The 20,138-nt window shown below is 42.6% G+C and overlaps 1 protein-coding gene across 1 annotated transcript in view; it reads right to left on the reverse strand.

The window, feature by feature from the left end:
* Window positions 1-20,138, reverse strand: part of LOC129732996 (kinesin-like protein KIF19) — a 63,979-nt gene that overhangs the window by 17,030 nt on the left and 26,811 nt on the right. The window contains exon 3 of the mRNA XM_055694561.1: window positions 16,443-16,682. Coding sequence (XP_055550536.1) covers window positions 16,443-16,682 — 240 coding nt within the window. The remainder of the gene's footprint in view (window positions 1-16,442; window positions 16,683-20,138) is intronic.

Genomic DNA, 20,138 nt, shown 5'->3' on the forward strand with positions numbered 1-20,138 from the left:
TTAACGTATTGTTACAAAAAGTAAGAGCAATGCCATCTCCTCGGGGTGATAGGTTGGAAGCCCTTATAGAGTATGGAATGGCTGTACAGGAACTGTGCGATCACATAGAAGCGGCTAACGAGCGAGCTCATTTGTCAAACCCCACACTCTTGCAAGAGCTCGTCGGAAAATTGCCCGCCGACCAGAAACTGATGTGGGCAGGATTCAAACGAGATCGTGTTGGGGTAGATTTGAAAACATTCAGCGAATACATGACCGGGGTGATGCAGGATGCCTCGAGTGTAGTGCTGTACGAGTCGGACGCCCGAAAAACCAGCGGGAGAGAAAAAACGAAAGCTTACGTGAACTCGCATCAAGCTAAGGGTATCGACACATCTACACCGCCGGTGATACAATATAGGGGGAGTGGATGCTTACATTGCGACAAGGAAGGACATAAACTCCGAGAGTGCCAAGCGTTCAGAGCTCTATCCATTGACGATCGCTGGCGACGGATTCGTGCATTAAGCGTGTGTCAAATTTGCTTATACACCATGGTAGGAGAGCCTGCCGTAGTAATAACCGATGCAACGTAAATGGCTGTCAGTTTAAGCACCACCCACTTCTGCATGGGAAGTCAACAGCTCCGCCTGCGCAAGTAGCAAATAACCACACTCATCGGCTTTTGGATTCCGATGTTTTGTTCCGAATTCTACCTGTTACATTGTACGGAAAATCTGGAAAAGTAAACACCTTTGCCTTTCTAGACGAGGGTTCGTCACTGACTTTAGTCGAAGGCGATCTGGTAGCCCAGCTTGGTTTGGTAGGAGAACCACAACCTCTATGCCTCAGATGGACCGGAAACACGTCGAGGGTGGAAAAGGAGTCACATGCTGTAACCATTGCAATTTCGGGGTCGGAACTTTAGTCGAAGGCGATCTGGTAGCCCAGCTTGGTTTGGTAGGAGAACCACAACCTCTATGCCTCAGATGGACCGGAAACACGTCGAGGGTGGAAAAGGAGTCACATGCTGTAACCATTGCAGCAGCGACACTATAAACTGGTAAACGCGCGTACCGTGCATAATTTGGACCTACCGTCGCAATCTTTCGATTTCGAGGAGGCAGCTAACAAGTTCGCTTACTTAAGACAGCTGCCAATAAAAAGCTACCGTAATGCCAGACCGGCTATATTAATCGGGATAGACAACTTAAAACTTGCTGTGCCGTTGAAGACAAGAGAAGGAGATGGATCCGGTCCGATTGCCGTCCGAAACGCGACTGGGATGGTGCGTCTATGGGCGGCGGACGTCCGAAACAAACCAAGAATTCAGCTTCCACATTTGTGGCTGTGCGAGAGATGATTCGTTACATGAGACGGTAAAACAGTTTTTTGCGGTAGAAGAGAACGGAGTTAGACAGTATGATTCCAAACTCAGTGCGGAGGAGAAGCGAGCACAAGAACTGTTGGAGAAAACAACGAAGCGTGTTGGCAGGCATTTCGAGACGGGTCTGCTATGGAAAGAGGACGATATCGAACTACCCGACAGCTATGGCATGGCCTTACGAAGACATCAATGCCTCCAACGGAGAATGGAACGCGATCCGGTCCTACGGGAGAATATAAGCTGTCAAATCAAAGAGTATGTCCAAAAAGGTTTCGCGCAGCGAGCGACTACAGCCGATTTGGAAAGTGCGGATCCCAGGAAAATTTGGTTCTTACCGTTGGGAGCAATTAAAAACCCAACAAACCTGGCAAAGTGCGTCTTATATGGGACGCGGCGGCGAAGGTTTCCGGTGTATCGCTGAACAGTGTTTTATTGAAGGGGCCAGATCAACTAACCCTGCTGCCGGCAATACTCTTTCGCTTTCGCCTGTATGCCATAGCTGTTAGTGCGGATATAGAACAAATGTTCCATCAATTGGTTATACAACCATCCGATAGAAATTCTCAGCGTTTCCTGTGGAGTGACACTCCCGGTGGGTCAGCGGATATTTACGTTATGAATGTCGCAACGTTTGGTGCTACTTGCTCACCTGCTTCTGCGCAGTATGTGAAAAATATTAATGCCATGCAGCACATCCAGCAGTATCCCAGGGCTGTCGAGGGAATACTGAAGTGCCATTACGTCGACGATTACCTCGACAGCTTTGGCAGCGAATCTGAAGCGGAGAAGGTCTCGTCAGAGGTACGATTAGTTCACAGTAACGGAGGATTTCATCTGCGGAACTGGAGAACGAACAGCGAAAGGGTTTTGATAGGTCTTGGAGAGTCGGCGGCAGCAGACATCAAGAACTTGTACCTAGATTGTAGTGAACATGTGGATAGAGTACTCGGGATGCTCTGGTCAACAGGTTTGGATGAATTGAGCTTTTCCACTCGCATGAGTAAAGAGGTAAGACATCTACTGGACAGTGGCACTAGACCAACCAAACGCCAAGTGCTGCGATGTGTCATGTCTCTATTCGATCCGTTGGGACTCCTTGCCCCATTCATAATTCACGGTAAAGTGCTAATTCAGGAGTTGTGGTGTGCAGGGACAGAGTGGGATGAAGCAATAGGCGATAAGGCGTTCGAGCACTGGAACCGATGGACAAAGATGATCGAGTTCATATCAACCGTAAAAATACCGAGATGCTACTTTCCCCGAGCCACTGAAGCGACCTATGAGAACGCCCAGCTTCACGTGTTCGTCGATGCCAGCGAAATCGCTTACTCGTGCGCCGCCATTATACGAACGACCGCAAACGATGGATCCTCCGATTGTGTCTTGGTTTCCGGCAAAACCAAAGTGGCCCCGCTTAAACCGATGTCCATTCCACGGTTGGAGCTGCAAGGCTGCGTTATCGGAACACGTTTACTCAAATTCGTACAGGACCACCATCCCGTCGCGTTCTCCAAAAGGTTTCTTTGGACAGATTCCACAACAGCGAGAACATGGATCCAATCTGATCCGCGCCGATACAAGCCATTTGTGGCCCATCGGGTGGGAGAGATTTCCGAAAGTACAGATACTAGCGAATAGAGATGGGTGCCATCCAAGCTAAACCCAGCAGACGAGGCAACCAAGTGGGAGCGGGGACCTTATTTCAATCAGGAGAGCCAATGGTTTAATGGACCTGCATTCCTCCGACTGCCAGAAGAAGAATGGCCAAAAACTATCGAGCCAACGGAACCGACAGCCGAAGAAGTTAGACCCTCAGTGTTACTACACTTCGTTTTCGTTCCAGTTCTGGATAACAATCGATTTTCTTCATGGAGAAAAATGGTACGCACGGCAGCGTACGCTTTACGTTTCCTGTTCAATTATTTTGAGCAGACCCAAAAGATTAATGGACCCCTTACGCAGGGCGAGCTTCTCGGCGCGGAACACGCAATTGTGAGACTGGTGCAACGTGAGAGTTATCCGGATGAGATGGCCATTCTCGAACAGAACAGAGCTAAACCGAACCACAAACATGCTCTTCTCGAGCGAAAAAGTGCGTTGTTCAAACTGATGCCAGAATTAGACGAAGCCGGTTTGCTGAGACAACGGAGCCGTATAATTGCTGCGAGTGCTGCGACCTATGATGCCCGGTTTCCACTGATCTTACCATCGAAACACCGAGCAGTACAGCTTCTTGTAGCTGATTATCATCAACGTTTTAGACATGCGAATAACGAAACTATCGTCAACGAGCTTCGTCAACATTACGCTATTCCGAATTTGCGTAGATTGGTGAAGTCGGTCGCATACAAGTGCCAATTGTGTAAGATTCGTAGAGCCTGTCCCGGTAATCCACCTATGGCTGCGCTTCCTCCAGCCCGCCTTGCAGTACACATGCGTCCATTCACCTATGTGGGTCTGGACTACTTCGGTCCATTCTTAACGAAAGTGGGAAGATCAAATGTGAAGAGATGGATTGCACTCTTTACATGTCTCACTGTAAGAGCTGTGCACCTTGAGATTGCCTTCAGCTTGACGACTGCTTCCTGCATATCATGTGTGCGACGATTCATCGGACGACGAGGGTCGCCGATCGAAATCTTCAGCGATAATGGCACCAACTTTCAGGGAGCGGAACGCATTCTGCGTGATCAGATCGACCAGGAACTATCGGTAACATTCACTAGTACCACGACAAAATGGAGTTTCATACCTCCGGGGGCACCCCATATGGGGGGTGCTTGGGAAAGGTTGGTACGGTCTGTTAAATCGGCTATGAAAGATGCGTACACAGAGGGGAAAACAACTGATGAAGAATTGTTAACACTGGTTGTAGAGGCGGAGAGCATTGTCAACTCGAGGCCTCTGACATATTTACCTTTGGACTCCGAGGAGTCTGAAGCTTTAACCCCTAATCACTTCCTTTTGGGGACCTCTAGCGGAGCGAAACTGACTGGCGTGGACACAGGCGCATCCCAGACGAACCTGCAAGACACCTGGAAAGGCATCCAACGACAATTGGATATGTTCTGGAAACGTTTTCTAATGGAGAGTCTGCCAGTGATAAGAAGGCAACCGAAATGGTTTACCGAAACCAAACCCTTGCAGGTCGGCGACTTAGTGCTGGTTGCAGATAGTGGCAGGCGTAACGAATGGACCCGAGGCAAGGTGGTCCAGATCTTTCCGGGTGCAGACGGTAGAATGCGACAAGCTTCCGTACAGACGCGACAAGGAACCTTCAGGCGACCTACATCGAGGTTGGCCGTACTCGACGTAGATAATCCAGGTGCTGTCCCAACAGATGGTGGGAAGCACCGGGGGGAGACTGTTGACACCGGTACCGTCGAGTCGGTCACCCTACCATAACCGGTTCACCCGCTTGACTGATAAGCCTTGTCACGCGAATGATAAGCTGTCAGTGGGAGACAATAGTGGAAACCCAAACCAGTAGCGCGTGTTAGATAATTACGGTGAAATATAATATATAATATAATTATTGAGCTAAGTTGAATCTTATGCTATTTCGTAATTGTAAAATATTCTAAAGGATTGCTAAAGGTAGATGCTTTATATCTAATTTCTTGAACCTATACTTAATTGATACTATTGCTAAAAAACCACTCAGATTCCATACCTAACCTATCGAGTTGGACAGTGAACTGCAAAGCCTAGCGAGTGAAAAGGCCACTGATACGTAAGATGTAGTCTTAATACTAAAATTTATGCCTAAATTGAAATTAAAATTATGTTTGCAGTTTTAAAGCGGTCGAATAAAAAACCTGCTACGAAAATCGGTGCGTTGCCTTTGTTCGCTGTCGCAACACTGGGTAAATTGAGTTTTGCAACCGTTCGTGCTCCTTCAACTTTGTAGCGACGGCTCTTTCCCACACCCGCTATATCGAAAGACACCTTCTGCGCTGTTTCCTCTGTTCTGAATGTGTTGCCAGTCCAATACAAACACAGTGGTTGCGGTGACCCCTTTAGACCAATTTGTGCCGCAAGATCACGTTCCACTAGCGTAAGTGAAGACCCTTCATCCAAAAACGCATAGACATCAGCTTCACCAGACTCACCGTAGATGGTTACCGGAACAATTCTGAATAAAACGCTCGAGCCGAGGTAATCATGAGCGTGGTTCTCTGCACTCTCGAGCTTGGATTCATACTGCACCCTTTTTGGGTTGTGTAGTAGAGAATGATGACGATACTGACACCCCTCAATTCCACATCGGCTACTGCTGCGACAGGAACGCCTACCATGACCGAAGAGACAATTATGGCAAAGCCCAAGTGAACGTACCTTTCGCCACCGATCCTCAACGCTGAGGTGTTGAAACGCCGCACACTCACGCATACGATGACCAGGCCTATCACAAAATAGACAGCGAAACGATTTCACCTCTTTCGACGGCAGTGAGCTTGCATCACCTACAGGAGTATGGGAATTCACATAGGCCTTTGCTCGTCTTTCTTTATTCATTAACTTTCTTTCCTCAGGCTCACTGACCACGACAGTCGATGCATCGCGCACAATACCAGCCATATATTCGCAAAACGCGCTCAGATCAGCATTCGGAACATTTCGCTTGAAACCGGCCCATATAAGTTTCTGATTCTCAGGCAGCTTTCCAACCAGCTCTTGCAACAGTGTGGGATTAGTGAGATGAGCCTGCTCATTTGCTGCTATAATGTGATCACACAAGCCCTGCACCGCCAGTCCGTACTCAATAAGACCTTCAAGCTTCTCAGATCTAAGAATTGGCATCGCTCTCACGTCACGTAACATAGCATTGATAGGCAGCTCCGGTCGCCCGTATCTCATACGAAGCGTTTCTATGATGTGGGGTACCGCTTGAGGCAGCACCAACCGACTGCGGACGGTTTCCATCGCTTGCCCCTTTAAACATCGTTGAAGTCGCAGCATGTTCTCGCCGTTAGTGTACCCACACGCTGCTGTCGTGTACTCGTATTTCGAAATTAATATCGGCCACTCAGACGGGTTTCCCGAGAAACACGGTGGATCGCGACCCAATGACTGTCGGGCTGAAAGCTGCTGTGGATTTGGACCGTGGTTAACCGACACTACCTGCTGCTGATTCGGTGCTCAAATATGTTGATCTGAGACCGCATGACCGGGACATTCTTGCTGTTGAGTACCCTTTCGGTTTGCTAAAGGTATATACGGCGGATTGATACTATGGGTAGGCGGACTCGATACGTGATTCACTGGAGGTAATTGCTGTAAGAACTGATCGGAATAAGGGTGATTTACCCCAGCGTGTGCCGCTGGCACAGTATTTACGGGACCATCTTGTTTTTGTTGCGTATCGGACGGGTAAAGGGATCGTAAAAAATAATTTTCATTAAGGGGAACTTGATCAGAGCGCGCGTTATTGTTACGCTGCTGCTCGATTTTATTATCAATTGAATTCATTTTATTGGTCGTGGGGGGATTTATTATATGCGATTGCAGATCGCGATCATTATTCATCGTATTGGCATGACGCTTACCTGTATCAATAGCTTCCGGTCGATGTTTGGGAATAGTTCCGGTTGGTCTTGTAGCCGTACTTGATATACGCATTTCTGCTAGCATCTCTTTGCACTGTTGTAGTTGATGTTGCAGCTGGATCATATCCTCACGCGACGGCGCCGGCTGGTTTTTGCAGATATCCAGCTTTCCTTCTAGCAGTTTCAGTGGATCGGATGCATTTCCGAGCAATGGTGTACTCGCCGTTGGCTTTGTAGAATTCTGTTGGGTCTGAGAGGCCGCTGGTGGTCCACCAAGGTTACCCACCGCGCCTTCTTCTGGTCCCAGCCATTCATTCACACGATTTAATGCGTCACGCCGGCTCACGCGACTCCTCTGGCTTCTATATTCATCGGCCAGGGTCGCATTCAAGAGTTCTTGCTGTTCACGTAGGAATTTCCGTTGCAACTCTAATTCCATCCGTTGCTTTTCTAGCTCCTGCTTCTCCTTCAACCGATTCATAGTGTCTTGTAACAAAGACGCACGTCCCGACACGGTACTTCTGGAGGTCACACTCGGAACAGCAGAGCAATTGGCACATGTCCAAGCCCGTTCAGCAACTGAATCGGTGACTCCCGCACAAGAATAATGCCACCAGGCATCACAAACGTCACCATGGACGAAATCGTCTGCGGTATCTGGCCGCTTGCAGGCAACACAGTTGCTCTCCTCACTATTGAGGTTAGGATTCGGCGGTGTGCGGATCATTGACATTGAAAATTTTTGAGATTGTTGTTATGAAAGCTCGGTTTTTGTAGCAGCACGATCTATGCAGCTCAACTGCAAATTTTATTCATTAAATTTAGGTTTAGGTTTAGTATTAATATTACTTACAAATTTTCAAGTTTTCTTCTGCTTATTGACGCTATCCAACTTCTCTTTCTCTCCCTTCTAAGCTATCTTTTCCTGCATTTATTTTAGGCAAATTTTAATTAAACATTTCAAGAGATTTTGTATTTACTTACAAGCTATCGCTCTTAGGCTGTAATTACTTATCAATTCAATAGCAAATTATTAAATTCATTCAGTCTTCTCATTGGCATTGACGTTTCGCCTTGTTGATATGCCGGGGTGACAGGCGAATTCAGTTCAATGGATTCATAAGACGGTGATGGCATATACCGACTATTGGCAGGGTTGTTCAGGCTGTTTTGTCTCCAACAATAGTTCTTTATTATACCTAATTTGTGTTTTCAATTTTGATTGGATTCTTGAAAATCTTTAAATTATGAGTAAGTTTTATCCTTATCAGCATTCCGTTATTAACTAAAATGTGGGTGAACTTTCAACAGCATACTCAAATACCATCGACGCTGATGAAAATGCAGGTCTTCCTTGATGGCCTGAATCATGGCTGATCTGAGTCCATGTTGATCCAAGAGTTGACCCAGATATCGGATTTGCTGTTTCTCCGGCAGGATGTGAATCCGAATTTTTCGAACCACTGTAGCACTGTATGTAGGTTGCGCTGATGTATTGCGACATTCTTGCCAGCCACAACCACGTTGTCCAGGTAGCCTGCGGTACACGGTAGACCTGTCAGCATTGTGTCCATCAGCTGCTGGAATGCACCCGGAACAGCTTTTACACCAGTGGGTAACCTGTTGCACTGATACAGGCCTCGATGTGTGTGCACTTCCATTTGAAGAAAAGTGTACGATAACTCAATCTGACTGAACACATCAATGACAGTGCAATGGGAAAGCTTCGAGATGATGTCTGGAACTGACCATCTACGCACCATGTCTATAGGAGCCGCCCACTCGGAATAATCGACTCGTGAAATGATCTGCAATACATTAAAATGTGGCCGCCGAATTTAATCAAGACTTTCTCATACAGCATCCTAGCGCGGCGTTTTGCAACGAGATTCTGCTTGAGGGGTTGCTTGCTGACGCAAAACGACCGCAGGTCTTCACGCTGACAGATTCGTCGAACAGTGCTGTACGGTGCCGAGAACTTTTTAGCCAAATCGCGCAGAGTGATCCCAGGGTTCATCTAAACTGCTTCAGGCTTTCAATCGTGGCTGCTTGTCAATTGTTCCACTTCTGTGGTTGCTGCGATCAACGGGATCCAGCGTTAGAGTTTCATTGAAGAAAATTATGTTCTTCGTGGTACAATTTATTAATTACCAGTAGTGCAATGGTCTTTTATTGTTACGTGCTTGAGGTGTTGTCATTAAAGTGTTTCAGGAATAGAAAAAAATGCCATCCCAGATCGATCTGGCATAATAACCTTCAGCGGAATAGTAAAAACAGACGTTCGTGGTAGCATCAGAGCCCCACGTTTGATAGTATTTCTAGTTCTGAGTCGAGTTGCTTTGGAACAAAAGCCGTCCCAGAAAAAAGTGGCAGTGACAACAGTGAAAAATTTGGAAATCAAAAAGGTTGACCACCATCATTTCGTCGCTAATTCATATTCCTTTTAGAGAGCGAGTAATGGCGCTATAACCATAAGCTAAAAATGCTAGGACTAGAGTTAGTACTCAATTTCCAACCGTAACAGTTGAAGCGAGTAAATAAGAGTTTCAACTTCGAGAAAGCATCTCGACAACACGCTCGCCCAGAGTTGCCAATAAAATTCTCGATTTAACTGGAAAAAGGCTGAAGAAAAAACTGGTAAAAACTGGATCATAAATAAATTTGAAAGAAAAAACAAAAAAAAATGACTGTGACAGAGCTTTTCTGTTATGGGGATTGAATCCAGTGTCAGTTTGAATACAGCAACTAAAGAGACAACTCTTCGCAAAAATATACTCATTTTAATCAGAACTGCTTTGTGTTGGGCTTACATTTTGTTAAAATTATGGACTGAAAAATTTCCTCTAACAGGAGCATAATTTGAAATTACGCAATCAATCTTGCTCAAAATTAAGAAAATAGAGCTTTTCCATTTACTTTTATATTTAACAAAAGTATTAACGCAGAGCGGGGGCCTAGTGTGGTTGGTAACGTCTCCGCCAACCACGCTCGACGCCTGGGTTCGAATCCCACCGCCGACATAGGTGTCGATGGTTGTGAGGTGGCGTGATCCACTCACAACCAACCCAACTGGTCTAGATTCAATCCTTGCCGACACCGGGAGATTTTCTGAGGCGAAAAATCTCTGGGATCACGCCTTTCATCGCATGAGGAAGTAAAGCCGTTGGCGCCGGTCCTTTAATAAACGGGTCGTGAGTTAGGGACCTGGGTGTGGAGTCGCCTCCCTGGGCGTCGGTGATTGGCCACAACAGTGGCGGAGCTAGACCGATGGAAAATAAGCGAGAATAAAAAAAAAAGTATTAACGCAATATTTCCTTCCGTTACATCAGTGAAGTTTAAATTTCAATTATTTCTGACTTCGTTATCTTTTGGTATCTAATTACTCCAACAATTTTTTTAACTGCTACGCAGCAGAAAATAAATAGAAGATTTTTTTTATGGTCTGGTAAAATCTATTTGTTTGGTTTTATCTCAACCATGTCATGCCGTATACTGAAAATGCTGTTACAGTGTGTCGAAAACCAGGAAAAACCTTAAAAATCAGGGAATGTCAGGGAACTCATTTTCCGATCAGGGAATATCAGCGAAAACTGAAAAATATTCAGAGAAAATTTTTCAAACCAAGACGCGATTTTTTAAAGCGGCTCTCTAGTGCAAAAACTGATTTTTTCAGCACAAAAGGTTAATTCGGGACATCTACTGTTGGGTTTCATATCCAACTGAATACTTTATTCACTGTGATTTCAGATTTACGTTGATCTACTTTGTACTTTTTTGTGCCGAATGCTGAAAAATATCAGGGATATTGATGTTAAATTTAAGCGAATATCAGGGAAGACCAGGGAATTTTATGTTGAAAATTATTTCACCACCCTGTGTTAAGAATTGTTATAATAATTTATCGATCTACAAAATTTCCGTTTTAAAAATATTTCCGAAAACCAATCGGAGCTTGAGTGAATAAAAAACTGGATAAAACTGGCAAATATCTGAAAAAACTGAAAGATTTTGGGAATAAACTGTTTGACTGGATTACTTAAAAAAAACTGGAGGAATCCAGTTTAAACTGGAACATTGGCAACCCTGCGCTCGCCTGCTTGTCCTAGCGCGAGTTTTGATGTTTTCAATCAAACCTATCTCGCTTTGGCAAGGGAGTGCGAGGTCGCAAAAGCACTTGTTTATTTGTTAATTTAATGGTCATTTAGGATGAATCCTATATGGTATTTTGCAAGTGCAAGAAATAATTCGTATGCTTTGTGCCGTCAGCAATAAATCAACAACTATTGTTAGCGCTGAAAATAAACGATCATTCAAATTAACGATAAATATTGATAACTTTTCCATCTGTAGATTTGGCCGTGGAATTTTAACAAATTAGAGGGTGACTGGACTATTTGGCATTAATCCTAGAGCAGAATACTTTTTGTTTTGTATAGCGTCTGATTATAGAGAAATGCGAGTGAATTAGTTTACTATAGCGTTTGTCGGCATTTGCGGGAAGCCCCAAAGAGAGTAATGTTTAATATTGATAATTTGTGGAACATAAAAATATGCAAAAGTAGAAATTTTTCTGAATATATTTTTTTAATTTTTTTTTCACTTGGTTAATTTTTCGAATGGATAAAATTATTGTTCAAAATATTGTCGAAGAAACCATACCGATCGAATAAACCGTTCCACAGTGTTTTATTTTGCCGTTTTCGTGTGATAGGATAAATAGAGAATCAAATGTTGATTATAACCATAATGTATGTTCGGAGATTCAAAAATGCATCTTTCGATGTAGGAAGATGAGTGATCAATCCACCTAAAAGTGAGATAGAAAATTTACTGTTTCATCAGATTGAGATAGATACTTGATGTCTCCGGCAAAATTTTAGGTGATCTAAAAACAAGAATCATGGCCGAAGACATCATGTTTCTATCGCTTACATATTATGAGCAACATAAAGTTTTCTATTAAGAGGTACTAAAAATCACAATTTTCATTATTACTTTTTTCTCAGATTTTCCGAGTTTTCAAACCTTCTACAAAGTTATCAGTCATCCAAAAATGCATGTTTATGCAGAACATTGTTTTTTATCTCCCAAAACAAAAAAAGTTTTTTGACATATTTCGATATTTTTAGAGATATTTTCACCTCAACCATCTCCAAATTCGCAATTAAAATTAAAAATACTTCTTTTGGTTATTCTGGGAAATGTGTGCACGGAGGAGTATATCCAGCGACTAACCGAAAATCAATTCGATCCAAACCTCTTCGACCGTTTTCTAAAAAATAGTGAACAAATCTTTGTTGGCATCGCAGCCGAAGAAGCTCAAAACGAGCTAACGAAAGAGTTGAAACAAATCTTCAAAAACATTTGTCGGGATTTTTATGTCGAGTTAGCCAAACATTTTATATTCAAACGATTGGGACGATTTAGGAGAAATCTAACCAATAAAAATACCTTGTACAGATTTTTGTACAGATATTCAGACACCATGTACTGATAATCAGATATTTCAAATCAAATGTACAGAATAAAATGTGGCAACCCTGGTTGCAATACACGTCGTGCCGTGTTTCAGATATGCCACTCAGTGTAGAGCGTGGTTTGGACATGGCTGCCTGTGGGGGAACCACAGTGCGAATGTAATTAAGAATTTTTGATTATTAACTATCGAATATTTAGAGGAAACAAATTTCACAGTGTAGATTTGTTATCCATATCATATGGAAATACCTGAAGCCTCCTGATATTCTGATATCATGAATTGTTCTAATAAAAATTATCAAATTAGAAATAGAAGAAAAGATTAGAAAATTGACTTGATTTTGAACAAAAAAAAATCTAGTGGTTATACATCAATTCTCGGCTATCCATGCTAAAGATAAAACATGCCTCGTACTTAAAACTTTCCATATGCAAACTTGCACCAATATCAGGGAGCATTTTTCAAGTGCACAGAGAACAAATGCATTTTTCGTAATCCATTTGTGCCTTTTTCAGCATCGAAAAACCAACCAATTTAATGCACCGGTGGTGACACGCCAGTAATGAAAACTCATCCATCATTCCATTGCATTTCGCCCCCTCTGTGTGACGACTTTTACTTCTGTTAAAAGCACCCCCCCCCCCCTTCTTATCGGTGCCAAAACAGGCGGCACATTCGGAATCCAGTCCAGTTTGGTCTTGGATCGGTTGCGGTCCGGGCTGAGAAACGGCAAATGGATGAAATTGATTCCTGAACCATTTTTCGTGGTTCCACTAACAGCACAGGAATGCTAATTAAACCATTAGCAATGCCAACTGTCGCTTAGTACGGGAAATTTCAATTACCGTGCTGGATCGAAACCCGTACAGTATCGAAATCCGTACACCTTGATGTTTTTCTTCAGTTTTAAGCATTATAAAAATGAAAATTCATATGACAGTTACATGTACATGTCCGTTGAGCTGTTGGCCTTCTGTTAAATTAAACTATACGCCAGTTGGCCATGAAATAAAAATATTTAAAATGAAAAATCAATCGTGTATCGGTTTCAGTTGTCATTGCGTTGTATCGTTAAAGAATTTACTAAGGAAACGTTCTTCATATAAAAACGTTTTCCAAGTGGGATATAAGTGTTTTACTCTGTGAATCTTTTTGAAATTGATGGAAAAGGTAAGTCCTTGTCATTTTCGAGCTGTATATTGACTGGTAAATAGTGTAAATTGTATTTATTCTACAAAACCTGTGCCGTACGGATTTTGATCCTTGTTAACCCTTTCCCGCTCATGGTGACTCTAGAGCACCAAGAATTGTAATGACCATACCTCGACAAAAAATAAATTATTTTGAATTCTTTTTTTCTACAAAATCCTGCATTTCTAATGTACTTTCAACTTGGCATATCAAATGTCAGCTTGATTCAATGTTTGATTTGTTATCAAGAAAACTACAGGAGAAAGTCCTAATTTTACGATAAAAAAATAATGTGTGTTTTTAGCAACTGTTTTTCTATAACATTCATTATTCGTTTTTATAATAAAAATAACTTTTACGTCGATCTATTGTTCATTGAGTGTAACGGTCCATAAAATTAACAATTTTTGTTCTTGTTCACTTGTTCCATAAGTTTTTAAATGGTGCCTCAGAGCACCACTGGGCATACAGGAGACAAAAAAAAAACAGATGGCCTTAAATAAACTATATATCTGATTTAATATTTTTGCTGGCCGTTCTTCTCACTACGTGGTGATTCTAGAAGGGGATGAATCAGAAGCTGATGAGATGGGAAGCGACATTGAAGATGAAGTCGCTATGTTTGCGATAGATCCATTACCAGATGAAGTTCATAAGTATTTTTCCGATACAAACGAGGTTGAAATAAAAACACCAGCAAAACGGGCCAGGAAATAAATGAAAATGGGTCTAAAGGCATTGAAAGAGGACCAAAAACGAAAACTTACCATTTCTGGGAAAAGCTGCAAGCCAAAATCTAGGTACATGACAACTCAGTGATGAAGAAAAGAGGAGAACTCGGATATGACAAGCTCTTCAAAATTCGTCCTTTCATCATCATGATTGACTAAGTCAAGTTTTTTTTTTTCAAAAACTACGTTGTTTTCATTATTTCCTAGAGTATTTGATGAATACTTCAAAAAGTATCAGCATTTTTTTTTTTCGTGTTTTTAAAAAAGTCCCTGCTGTGCTCATAGGTGCTCTGGAGCACCATTTCAAAATTCGCTTTTTTCTTCAAAATACAATGTTTTACAGTGATTTTAACTATTCTGCACAGTATATTGCCTAAATTGGCCCGGAAAGAATTTTCAAATCATGAAAAACCTCGTGAGCGGGAGAGGGTTAATTGCTTGAATCGAAATCCGTACAGCGTGTGTATCATGCATATATTGTTATAACTTTCTTCTTGTTTTCAGCATATAATGGAAGAAAACAAGTATAAATATAAACGGCAAACAATTTCGAAGGAGCTGTGACTGAGGTGCGCAAGGAAAAGTCGTACCGGGAAGCTTTGAGAGTATCCGGCGTTCCGGTTAATACGACAAGGGGTGCCGCAACGAAACGCTACGAAAATTGCACTATTTCAGCTGATATAAAAAATAGAAAACCGTTTGAAACTTTAGGAACCAATTGATCCTCAGAATATATTTGTTCGTAAATTTAAATAAATTATAAATGAAAGATGTTCATTTTTGTACTTGTTTTTGTGATTTATTGCTGTATGGACTTTGATCCAGTCTATATCGCGTGTGTGCGGATTTCGATTCAAAAGTGTACGGGTTTTGATTCAGACAAAAAACTGTGTACGGATTTCGATTCAAAACATGTTCTATTCAAACATGATTTTTTCGAGTTTCGGAGTGATTTTCATAATTTTGCTTGAAAATAGGTATAAAATATAAGTAGACCTATAAGTAAACAAGTCAGTTCAAAGCAATATGTGATTTCGTCATTTTATATTGGCCGTCGAAGATTATCTTGTGCTTAGGTGTACGGATTTCGATCCAGCACAGTATTTCATTAGCTTTCGAAACTGGACTGTTTTTTTTACGACTGCCGGCATGAATTGCGCAACAAAATATTATTCAATCAATTAATTTATGAATAAATATGTGTGACCTCGATGTGTTCACCCCTTAAAGGTTGACCTCAAAGCATACTACGATTACTAAAGTAAGTTATAATTATATATAATTATAATGAAGGCATGGCTAATGGTTCAACAAGTTCACCTAATGTAATCAACATTAGATTATTCATGAGGTTATATTCAATTACACTTGTTTTATTAATGTTTCGTTAATGAAACCGCACCAGAATCGCATCACCAGGAAGGTTGCTGGAGTTCTTCAGTGTCTTTAGTGGCAGTCACATTCAAGGGAAAAGGGTTTATATAACGAATGATGGCCATATTAAGATGTCATCAGACGGTTCACGGTTCACGACTCGACACCCGGGCGTTGCAGGTGCGTGATGGATACAAAAATATCGATTCATATCGTCATTACACGCGAGCTTTTTGCTCCTTTCCTTGCTCTGAGAAAGATTATTATGGGAACTTCGTTTTCAGGTGTTAATTCTAGCCTACTCAGATTCACTCTTAGAGTTATTCAAAGTCATTATTGAAATTTTTAATAAATTTCCAAACCAAAAACCAACACCAAGCTGATATGAAAGACCAACAGGACATCAGGTACCGTACAAAGTTGCTTATTAAAAGTGGACAAACGATAAGCTCTCTTTTGTCTTATAATAACCAAGCCATTAAGCTGGAATCCATCACGTGAAACAACAACACCCTTAAGCAAGGTGCTTACTAACGGCACCGTTAATTGGTTTTCATTGATTACAACCAGTTTATTGGCTGCTGTCATTCAAACTGCTTCCATAGTTCATAGTTTAACTTGTTAACTCGTAAACTGTTTATATTATCGATTGAACCTGAAATGAACGGGGTAAGTGCAAAGTTGGTTCTATTCGATTTGACAAAGTTCATTATAAAAACTATTTTCTCATTACACGAAAATTCAATAATTACCTTAAACTTATCGGCATTCTCCGATTCCTCAATGAATTTAAAAATATCCGCCACCGCCTTTATCATCAGTCCGCTTTCCTGAGTTTTGCCGTCCACCACCTGGTCACCTTTTTTCGGATTAGGCCCCAGCATGGTGTGCGTTTTACCGGATCCGGTAGCGCCGTAGGCAAACACCGCCGCATTGTAACCGTTAAGGACATCCTGCACGAGCGGTGCCGTCGTTGTTTTGTACACCTCTTCCTAGCAAATGACGTCGACGACGATGATGATGACGACAGAAAAAGTGTATAACCAAAAAATATCGATTTTAACCTCTTTGTTTTTTGGATCACGCAAATGGCCAAGTGGCACGTGATAGTTTAGATTCTTTGCTCTGCATTCTATTAGTGGCTGGTTTGATTTGGAAAATATCGTACAATCGTGCAAAGGGAGTCACTTTTACGTGTAAATCTGATAACAGATAACTGGAAGTAGTCAAGAAAAAAATCTTTTTTTACGGCTCTCAGCGCAGCTGATAAAATGCACCAAAGTTCAAATTTTAATAACGTTTAGACGACTTAATACTGACTTTTCAACGACTCTCTAACAATTTATTTACCATTCGTTGTTTTGCTTCGTCTCGATTAGACGCAAACTGTTTATCTCCGTTTGAGTTCGCAAAATAATAATACACGAGTTATCGTACGGGTGTTTTTTTTGTCGATTAGTTCTTATGCTGCGCGATAACAATAGCCTGTTATATATCGGCAGAAACATCTGCACACTGGTAGGGGCAGGCTACCCCGCCAGTGATTCGATACGCAGCTGATATATCAGCAAGAATAATTCTCCCGCACCGCTGTTACCCCGCTAGCAGCACGGACCATCATACGATCGAGCGAGTGGAAGTCAACTACAAGTGGCATCTACAAGGTCGCGTGTAGGACACGGCCACTGTGTCACAACACGAAGCTGGATCGTCATTGTTTGTTCTGCGGAGACGCTCGATTAATCCTACTATCAGCCGTGAGGTCGTGACTTAGACGTTCGGTGAAGTATTACCTTTAGAATTTTTACTATTATTATCAATATTATTACTATGTTATAATATTATTATTAATATTATTATTGATATTATTATTATTATTATTATTATTATTATTACTATAATTATTATTATTATTATTATTATTATTACTATTGTTATTAGTATTAGTATTACTGTCTTTTTTTTATTTGATCCATTGTAGATTGAAAAATTGTTTTTAAAATTTAATATCAACTACTTGAACCCCCCCCCCCCCCTCCCCATATTCGAATATTTATCATTTGTGTGCGGTAGAGCGTAACGCTCCCGCAAAATGGACGACATGCAGGTGCAACTTTTCCTGGAAGTGGAAACAAACGGGGAAGAAATTGAAATTTCTCCCATCAGCTCACCCCTACCTTCCCCTGTGCCCTCCCCTTTGCCAAGTCCTGTACCAAGAGTACCGGAAGTACGGGTAAAAGCCTACCCAGATGCCGCTGGCGGTCCCTACGTTGTTTATTTCCGGCCCATAAAGAAGCCATTGAATATTATTCAAATTGGCAAAGACCTGGCAAAACATTTTTCGGCCGAAACCGAGATTACGAAGGTGAGGCCGAACAAACTGCGAGTTGTCGTGAGTAGCTTGAAGCAAGCAAACGAAATTGCTGGCTACGAGCTCTTCACGAGAGAGTATCGCGTGTACATCCCTGCCAAGGATGTAGAAATCGACGGTGTGGTTAACGAGGGGAATCTCACTGTCGATGACATTTTGCGTCATGGAGTTGGCTGTTTTAAAAACTCCTTGATGCAAAGTGTAAAGATACTGGATTGCAAGCAATTGCATTCAGTATCCATTGAAGAAGGGAAGAAGAAATTCCTCCCTTCGGATTCCTTCCGAGTAACATTCGCCGGATCCGCGCTGCCGAACTACGTCCGCTTGGACAGGGTTCGTCTACCTGTACGCCTGTTCGTACCGCGGGTCATGCATTGCCAAAACTGTAAGCAGTTAGGTCACACAGCCACCTACTGCTGCAACAAGGCACGCTGCCGCAAGTGCGGAGGCAATCATGCTGAGAACGCTTGCAGTGGGGATACTGAAAAGTGTCTTTATTGCGAGGGAACTCGGCATGACCTTCCGGCATGACCCGCGTACAAACAGCGCGAGGAAAAAATTAAGCGTTCTCTTAAGGAACGATCAAAGCGCTCTTTTGCAGAAATGCTTAAGAGGGCTGAGCCACCCTCGACAGGAAAAATCTATTCCTTTTTGCCAACCGATGAGGGTACATCTGACGATCCCGTCGAAGGGTGTTCTTATTCCTTGCCAGAGGGATCTAGGAAGAGGAGAATGCTCAACTCTCCTAATCTTTCTCGTAAAGGTCGTAAGATAACCCCTAGCGGAATGACCAATAAGACAACACAAAAAGGAAGCGGTGAAGAAAAACCGAAGCAAAAATTTTGTCACTGTGTTACAGTGGAACTGCAGAAGTATCATCCCCAAATTTGATTTATTTTCACATTTGATAAACACATACAATTGTGATGCGTTCGCGCTTTGTGAAACTTTTCTCAATTCAAATGACCAACTTAATTTCCACAATTTTAACATCATTCGTCGAGATCGAGACTCACACGGTGGAGGGGTACTTTTAGGGCTCAAAAAGTGCTATTCTTTTTTCAGAATCGACCTCCCCTCGATCTCGAATATTGAAGTTGTTGCCATTCAAACGAATATGAATGGAAAAGACCTTTGCCTTGTTTCGTTATATATTCCCCCATCCGCGCGGATTGAACAGAAGCAACTCCTTGATATAGCAGAATTGCTTCCCGCACCTTTTTTGATTTTGGGAGATTTTAACTCTCACTGTGGGGGTCGCTGTACGACGACAACCGATCTTCTTTAATTTGTAACTTGATCGACGACTTCAATATGACACTTTTGAATACTGGGGAAGCGACACGTGTACCTAATCCTCCAGCACGTGAAAGCGTGCTTGACCTATCCCTCTGCTCGACATCACTAGCGCTAGATTGCCAGTGGAAAGTAATCAACGATCCCCACGGTAGTGATCATCTTCCAATCGTTATATCAATTGCTAATGGTTCAACTCCCCCGAACCCAATCAATATTTCCTACGACCTTACACGTGATATTGATTGGAAGTGTTATGAGTCTATTATAGCGCAATCTATCGAGACTCACGAGGAACTTCCTCCGGAGGAAGAATACGCGTTCTTAGCTGGCTTGATAATCGACGCCGCGACTCAAGCTCAGACGAAACCGATACCCGGGGTAACGATTAGACAGCGCCCTCCCAACAAATGGTGGGACAAAGAGTGCTCTGAGCTGTACGCGCGAAGGTCCGCGGCGTATAAGGACTACCGGAAGTACGGCACTGTCAACCTACTACGAAAGTACGAGGCACTGGGCAGGCAGATGAAGAGCTTAGTAAAGGCGAAAAAACGCGGGTACAGGCGGCGGTTCGTAAACGCGTTGTCCAGGGAAACAGCGATGAGCACTCTTTGGGATACCGCCAGGCGCATGCGGAACCGTGACGTTTCGAATGAGAGTGAGGAGTATTCAGATCGCTGGATACTTGATTTTGCCAAAAAGGTCTGTCCGGACTCTGTACCGGAACAGAAAACCTTTCGCGACGCGTTTATAGTAACTACGGAAGAGCCTCCATTTTCGA

Source organism: Wyeomyia smithii, chromosome 1 (genome assembly GCF_029784165.1).
Source record: "Wyeomyia smithii strain HCP4-BCI-WySm-NY-G18 chromosome 1, ASM2978416v1, whole genome shotgun sequence".
Taxonomy (NCBI): domain Eukaryota; kingdom Metazoa; phylum Arthropoda; class Insecta; order Diptera; family Culicidae; genus Wyeomyia; species Wyeomyia smithii.